General features: G+C 35.9%; 1 protein-coding gene across 3 annotated transcripts; it reads left to right on the forward strand.

Annotated features, from left to right (window-relative positions):
• The first annotated feature begins 614 nt into the window (after positions 1-614).
• On the forward strand, positions 615-3,722 carry LOC125217857 (receptor like protein kinase S.2-like). Of its 3 annotated transcripts, none has more exons than XM_048119421.1 (8): positions 615-1,664; positions 1,746-1,853; positions 1,952-2,403; positions 2,481-2,607; positions 2,703-2,910; positions 2,984-3,092; positions 3,184-3,258; positions 3,333-3,722. In XM_048119421.1, exons 1-8 carry the CDS (start codon positions 662-664, stop codon positions 3,426-3,428), a joined length of 2,178 nt encoding a protein of 725 aa, XP_047975378.1. In that variant the 5' UTR covers positions 615-661; the 3' UTR covers positions 3,429-3,722. The 3 variants fall into 3 exon arrangements, with proteins under 3 accessions (XP_047975378.1, XP_047975382.1, XP_047975391.1); XM_048119425.1 differs by having other exon boundaries at positions 2,706-2,910; XM_048119434.1 differs by having other exon boundaries at positions 1,746-1,847.
• Positions 3,723-7,562: the final 3,840 nt, after the last annotated feature.

The following is a 7,562-nucleotide window of genomic DNA, read 5'->3' on the forward strand; positions in this document are numbered from 1 at the left end:
ATGGGCTATTCTTTCAATCATTAATTGAGTTTGATGAACCCCATGAATTTCTAACAATATCGATAATTATATAAATGCGTCGAGCAATATGACAAGCTCATTTTTGTGTTTTCTATGGTTCTTTCCTGGATCATAGGAAGAAAATCGAACCAAATACAAAGAAGTAATGTTGTTAGAAATCATATTCCCATAATTTGTTTTCCTACAAATCATTTTATCTTGTCAAATAAACATGGCCTAAGCTCATTTTTGGATTTGTTTTAGAAAGAAAATCAAACTGAATAGGTTTCTAGATAACTTAAACATGCATGGCGCGTGGGCTAAGTCAATCTTTCTAGTCAATGAAGAATTAGTCGAGGGGCGTAGCCAGGATTTAACGTGAGGAGGGGCAAAAATATATTTATAAACAAATTATATAGTAAGGAGAAGGGAAATTTAAATGAGAATTTAAAATAAATTTTTAAACTTTGAAAGAAAATGTCATTGATATAAACTTTTGATAAACTTTTGAGGAGGGGCTACAAGCCTACAGCCATCCTTTTTGACTAGTCCTTATCATTTTCTCTTAGCCGAAAAATCCATTACTATCATCTTTTAACACCATTGACATAATTCGTAACATCGTTGCAAATTGAAACCAACTTTATCCTTAGCTTAAAAGATGACATCCTCAACGGCTGAGAAACTCTGCCGTCGATTCTCACTTGCCGAAATCAACTTAGCAACCAAAGATTTCAGTCGTGAGCATGTGATCGGAAAGGGTGGTTTTGGTGAAGTTTACAGGGGCTTCATTGATAATGGGTCATCTGTTGTGGCCATAAAGCGGTGTGCAGGATCAGATTCGAGTCAAGGGCAGACAGAGTTTGCTGCGGAGATTGAAACACTAAGTAAATTCCGACACCGTAATCTAGTATCTCTTATTGGGTACTGCGATGAGGATGGAGAGATGATTCTTGTCTATGACTACATGTTGAATGGAACGCTGGCAGATCGCCTCCACAAGAATAGCGAGGGCGGCTCAACTCTCTCATGGATTGAACGACTTAAGATATGTATTGGAGCTGGACGAGGTTTGGACTATCTTCACTCTGGATGCTCCATCATACACCGTGATGTCAAGCCTACTAACATCCTTTTAGATGAAAATTTCGTTGCTAAGGTTTCAGATTTTGGGTTAGCCAAAAATTTAGGGAATGATATCTTACAGAGCCATGTCTTCACAAATGTTAAGGGCTCATTTGGGTATTTCGATCCAAGTTATTATAACTCTGGCAGACTTACAAGGGCAAGTGACACATATTCTTTCGGAGTAGTGTTGTTGGAGGTGTTGACTGGGAGACCAGCAGTTGGCAAGAGGCTTGCGGAAAATGAGCTATGTATGAGCATGTGGGCTCAAGAAAAGATTCAGAGTGGGAAAGCTGACCAGATTGTAGCTTCAAATTTGAAGGGAGTTATCACACAAGATTGCCTCAAGACATTTATTGAGGTTGTGAGAAGATGTTTGCATCCTGAACCTAAGAAACGACTCACGATGACTAGAGTTGTGGCACAGCTTGAGCTAGCCCTTGAAAAACAGGAGATGAAAGGGACGACGACACCAAAATTACCATTTTGGCCTCATTGGAACAGAGGTCCAAAAACTACAATTTTGGCATCCGATAAAAGTGAGTTTTTTATATTTACAAGTATTTATAATGTTAAACTTTTGATGATTGGTGTTCATTATGTTGACTATCATGGCACAGGATCAGCACAAAAGGATGAGAATGAAGTTGAAGTTGATGTCCCTGCCTTTGCATCAGCTGAAACGAAGGATATTAGTAATGATGTTAGTGTTAAAGCATCTGGTGAAAGTAAATTCTTTCTTTTCTATATAACTTACATATATTGAATGTTTAACTTAACTTGTGATGGTTGATCATGAAATTCTTTCCGTTGGCTATGGACACAGGATCAACAGTTGACGTTGATAAGCAGTCAAATGCTGTCCCTAGCTTAACAGTGCATCATACTATCAATATGCTGCCACTTTATGTCCCTTGCATTCCGCTAGCTGAAATAAGTTACATTAGTGAAGACTTTCAAGCACCTGAAATAAAGCACACGATTGATGATGTTATTCCTGGGAGTTCGAGTGCTAGTGCAGACAGAGGAGTAAATGTAGTCCATAGAGTACTCAAAAGTGGAAACGAAAAAAAATTTCAAAGGCTCGAGTACATGCAAGAGCGTGAACTTTTTGCACATGTTCCAAATCTTCGGCCCATGCCTGATGATTTTATTCCCAGGAGTATGAGTTCTAGTTCAGAGAGAGAAGCAAATCTATTCCATAGAGTACTCAAAAGTGGACAAGAAGCATCAATTAAACGGCTTGACGACATGCCAGAGCATGAATTTATAGCACAGGTTTAGCAATAGCTATATAACATCCATTCTGAATGGCTCGACTAATATAATGTACTGTTTAACACATGGTTTTGCAGGTCTCAAAAGTGTCTAGTCTGCAACATGAAAATGTGGTTAACCCAATTGGTTATTGTTTGAATGGTGGCCGGCAGTTGTTGGTGTATGGGTTTTCCGCACGAAGGTCCCTACATGATATTCTTCGCGGTTGGTTAATTTTTTTTTGAATTATTATCTGGTGAAACAGTATTCAAAACAACAAGTTTGAAGACGAAACCTATCCTGCATGCATGTTTATGTAGTAGGAGAAGGAGATATGGATGGCTTATCTTGGCCCCAAAGAATCAAGATTGCTGCTGGGATTGCAAGGGGATTATGCTACATTCATGAAAATCATTTGATTCATCATGACTTAAGATCCAGCAATGTGTTTCTGTTTGATGATGAAACTGCGAAGATAACTTGGGCTGAGCGTCAATCTAATGTCAAGAGTTGTTATGATGCTCCAGAGTAGGTTTATTTCTGTAGTTTTATTTAATGATGAGTTTGAATTTGTAGTAATTGCTGCTATTTTGAATTGTAGATGGTTTCAGTTCACTGAAAAAAGTAATGTTTATAGCTTTGGAGTGATTCTCCTTGAGCTCTTGACAATTGATCCCAAAAGGAATCCGATGAGACACATTCATACATGGGTATGCAGCAACTCGTCTATCAACGTGTCTTTGTTTCATGTTTATATGTTTGATAACTTTGAAAGTAATATGATACCATGCATTACCACAGCTCGATTCAGGCAAGGTACACGAGATTGTGGATGCTAGAATAAAAGGAGGCTGCCCTCAAAAGGAAGTTGAAAGGGTAGATAACTAGTTTGGCTGATACATAAGTCTCTTGCATTTGATTTCATGATGATGATGATTTATTTGCAACAGATGAAACTAGTAGCTCAATTGTGCCTTCAAGATAAACATGATCGTCCGAACATGAGCATCGTTGTAAAAGCTCTCAAGGCCCTTCCCAAAACCTAATCACAATACTCTCAGTTGAAAGTAGTTGAGGTATGCATGGAAGGAAGGGAGACGAAGAGAGATGGAAGCCGAGATGAAAGACATAACTTCATACATGCTGTGTAAATTTGCATGTATATTTCATTTCATTGGATTTTATTTGCAATCTTTTCAAAGTTGTTTGTTGTTTGTCGTTTCTTGCGTAGGTTGAAATGTTAGTATTTTGGTGTTTGTTACAAAGGCTGATGAAAATAAAATGCATTTAATGCAATATAAATAGTTTTTTATGCAATTTATGTAAATCTATTTATGTCATCCACTAATTTTGTTGCTTACTAAATGTTATGTTGGATATACGTGTCACATGTGGTTGAAAGGATATTGATATTTTAATTTTTGTTATTTTTTAAGTACACTCCTATTTCATTATCAATGGAGTACATTTTTTCCTTCATTTGTATTAAAAGTTAGATTTGGAAAAAAACTAAATTAGTTTTGAGAAAAAATAGAGAAGTACTAATGGAAACAGATTGCAATATAAAAGCTGAAAGTTTTGTTAAATTTGATTTGCCCAATCTTAACCCATTCGGTCTGCTAAAATATGAAGGAGAAAGTTCACTGAAGCCATTTACAAAGAGAAGAGAAATCAAAACATGAAGAGAAAGAAAAAGGGGACGGATGTGGAGTAACGAAGATTATTACATGGATTTTCTTTTTTATTATTGTTTAGTTTATTTAAATCAAAATTACAATTTCCACATAAACATTAATTTGCCACATAAGTTTTGATTTTTAAATTTGGGTAGAAACTAGAAATCTCTAAAGTTTACGTATTTGTATTAAAAAAAATAAAGTTCGAGGAAATATCAGAAAATTATGAATGTTCGTGTATTTAAAGGCAAATAACCCTTTAAGAAATAATTAAAATATGCAATTATGTTTCCTTTTTCTTACTTTATTCCTATCTTACTTTATTCATTGTTCCTATTTTAAAACATCCAATAATCTTTTCTTTCTCTTTGAAATTCTTTAAAATAAGTCTGATAACGTTATGTGACGTCGCGCTGAGATAATCTTTCATAGGACGGAATGAGTAATAACAAATCCATCCATATATTTGTTTATGATTAGGTGTCTCATTTATTTCCGACACATGTTTTATGAAATGTGTGCCTAGGTGTTCATTGTGATGTTGTCTAGGTGTTCTTAATTAGACAGGCTAAGGAACTAGTCAAACGGTAGATTAAGTCATTATGTAGCGTAACTTAGTTGATAAAACAAATCTTCAGCACCAGTAGATCGAAAGAGTCATTCAATAAAAATGGAAATGGGCATATGATTGACCCAAATATATTGTTTGTGGATTGTTTCCAATATCGTAAGCAAAATAATCATAATAATTGTAACAGCCCGCCCTCCTAGGGTACAATAAATGCGGCGGCTGCTACCAAACGGACTCTAAAGAAGTAAACATAGGCTAGGGTTTCATTTAAGGGGTTTTGACCAAAGCATTTAAAGGAAACATAATGAAGCAACAACTTAACCTAGAAGCTTAAATGAGAAAGAGAAAGAGGTATCTTAGATAACGATCAAAATCTCAAGAGTACGACATAATATTCAAGATAAAAATCACAAGAAAAGGGCTAAGGCCTCAAATCGAAGGCAAGATGCAAATATCCCAAAAACAAATCCTAAAGTGTATCAAAATTCAGCGGAAAGCGACCAAGAGAAAGAATAGCTATGTATGAAGACACAACTACGCTAAGTTCATAACAACCATCTTAATTAATTATCATGCTCAACACCCGCCACCGCTCATCATCGTTCAACCTGCACATAAGGAAAACACATGCAGGGCTGAGTATTTTGAAATACTCAGTGAGCTCATTGCCAAAACATTTTATAAGTTATGCCACCCTTACCAAGTGAACTCGAGTTTTAAGCAGTTATAAGAGAGATATCACGAGTATCACAAAATATATTTTCCATAGACTGGCCAGTCAAAATAACTCCCCATTTTTCCTCAACAAAATCAACAATCACAATCATTCCATGGTGCGACGAAAGTGTGGCCACACTTTACGCCCACGAGACCGGCCGACTAGCAAGGACGGCTCCCGATCCCATCGTGTACACAGCCTGGTAGGGTTTGCGGCCCATACTCAGACCCGAATTCGTATAATCACATTCATAGCCCTATAGCCCAATGGAGCGAACTCACAAACTAGGCATCAGGCACACAATATCACAATAAAACAAACATAGGCATGGCATAACAGTTAAACCACCCTTATAACACCAATCAATATATTTTGACAAAATAAAAGAGAGTTTTAAGAGTAAAGCCCACCTCGACTGCTTAGATTTCAAGTAGTTTCGCTTTTCCGTTATCCGGCTTCGCAACCAAAGTTTCACCTTTTAATCACATAGGCACATATCACAAATTAGGTTCAACACTACTTTTACTCATGCATGTCTCGATATTTTTTCCCTTTCCCAATGATTTATCTTATCATTACTAATAAATAAAATCATGTTTATTATACAAGAATATTTAGCCATCAAACACACACTACACAAACACAACACACACACACGTCGCACACACACACACACGCCACACACACATACACGCCACACACATGCGACATATTCCCACATCCCTTTTATCCCACTTTCACTCAACCAAGATGCATGAGGGTTCAAGAAGACCGATTAATCGGTTAGAAAGAAGAGGAATCGAGTAGAATCAAGAAGATGGGTATAAAAATACCTTAAGAGAGAAAACGAACGGTAGAAATTAAGTATTAGACTCTTTTCTTCAAAATTCTTGGATCAAACTTCAATTCTTCACAAGGGATGGAGGATTATTGGAGTAAAGTAGAAGAAAATTGAGAGAGAGTAAGGAAAAGGGGGAGGGGGCGTGTAGTATGGGAGAGGGGCGAAAATATGGGGGCTAGGGTTAGGGGTTTTGGCTCTTATTTATAGAGTCCAATAAGATATTTAGAGTATTTGGTAAGATTTCATTCTCCACAATTAAATAATCTGGAGTAGGGAAGAAGAAATACCAAAATAAGCTCTAGGGTTCCAAGGCATGTAGGTTTCGAAAATTTGGCTTTTTAATTAGCCAAGATTTTGTTTTGGTATATTTTACGGAGTCGAATAAAATATCACGGAGCAAAATAAAAATATGGATTCTCCCATCTTGGAGTTAAAAGAGGCGTCCCCTATGCCTTTTAAATAAGACATGGATTTTTAATATTGACTAGAGTATGATAAGGCAAGATCTCTTGAGGTATGGAAAGATTTGGTAGAATATTTTAAATTCTAAGTGTGGAAGGAAATCAAATAAGGGATTAACTAAAATAACAATAATACTCCCTTCCTTATATTGGTGATTTTCGAAAATCACTAGGCACAAAGGGGTGTCGATTTTTTTCCTCTTTAAAAATAAGGAAAATAATTGGGTCTTGGATTTAATTTGGATAAACATCTCAAGAATTAAATTAAATCCGGCAAAATAGAATTCCTCCTCTAAAAATTCAAGGGGGTTCGAAAAACTCAAGAATTGGGTGGATAGTATTTATGGAAATTTTCTCTAATATTCTCACTCACCCTTAAACAATTAATTCATCTCATAAATTAATAAATCACATGCCACATCATAAAATCAATAAGTTCGACTTTTCAAACTTTCAACGCAAGCCCTAGACTCAACTCGGCCATAGCATCACGTGAAATAAATGTATTCACGACTCCACGTCATCAATAATAAATTTTAGGGCTCTAAAATTAGGGTTCTAAATTTCGAGATGTTACAATAATAGTTTCCTATAAAGATTCGCCATGACACCTTTTGCTTCTCTATTCAATTTTCCTATAAAGATTCGCCATGAAGGGGTGTCAAAGTGTATAGGGTGAGCATTCGAATTTCAGATCGGGTTTTCGCCTAATCAAACCGATCTTAATATCAGAATTTTGAGAATATAAATTGAACCAATCCAAAATATCCAAATATGAAAAATCCGAAACTTCTATAAATAACTACGTCCGAAATCAAACCAAAAACTCAGAAATATCTGAAAAAATATTATTTGAATAACATACGTAAATATGAATTGGCAGTCCCTTCTTCAAATAATATTCCAAGATTAG

Source organism: Salvia hispanica, chromosome 1 (assembly GCF_023119035.1).
Source record: "Salvia hispanica cultivar TCC Black 2014 chromosome 1, UniMelb_Shisp_WGS_1.0, whole genome shotgun sequence".
Lineage (NCBI taxonomy): Eukaryota > Viridiplantae > Streptophyta > Magnoliopsida > Lamiales > Lamiaceae > Salvia > Salvia hispanica.

Bases quoted from the DNA above. Each gene is read 5' to 3' on its own strand.
- LOC125217857 (XM_048119421.1), top strand. From the start codon at position 662: ATGACATCCTCAACGGCTGAGAAACTCTGCCGTCGATTCTCACTTGCC. The intron at 2,608-2,702 runs GTTGGTTAATTT...ATGTTTATGTAG, and splicing joins CCTACATGATATTCTTCGCG to TAGGAGAAGGAGATATGGAT. The intron at 3,093-3,183 runs GTATGCAGCAAC...GCATTACCACAG, and splicing joins TGAGACACATTCATACATGG to CTCGATTCAGGCAAGGTACA.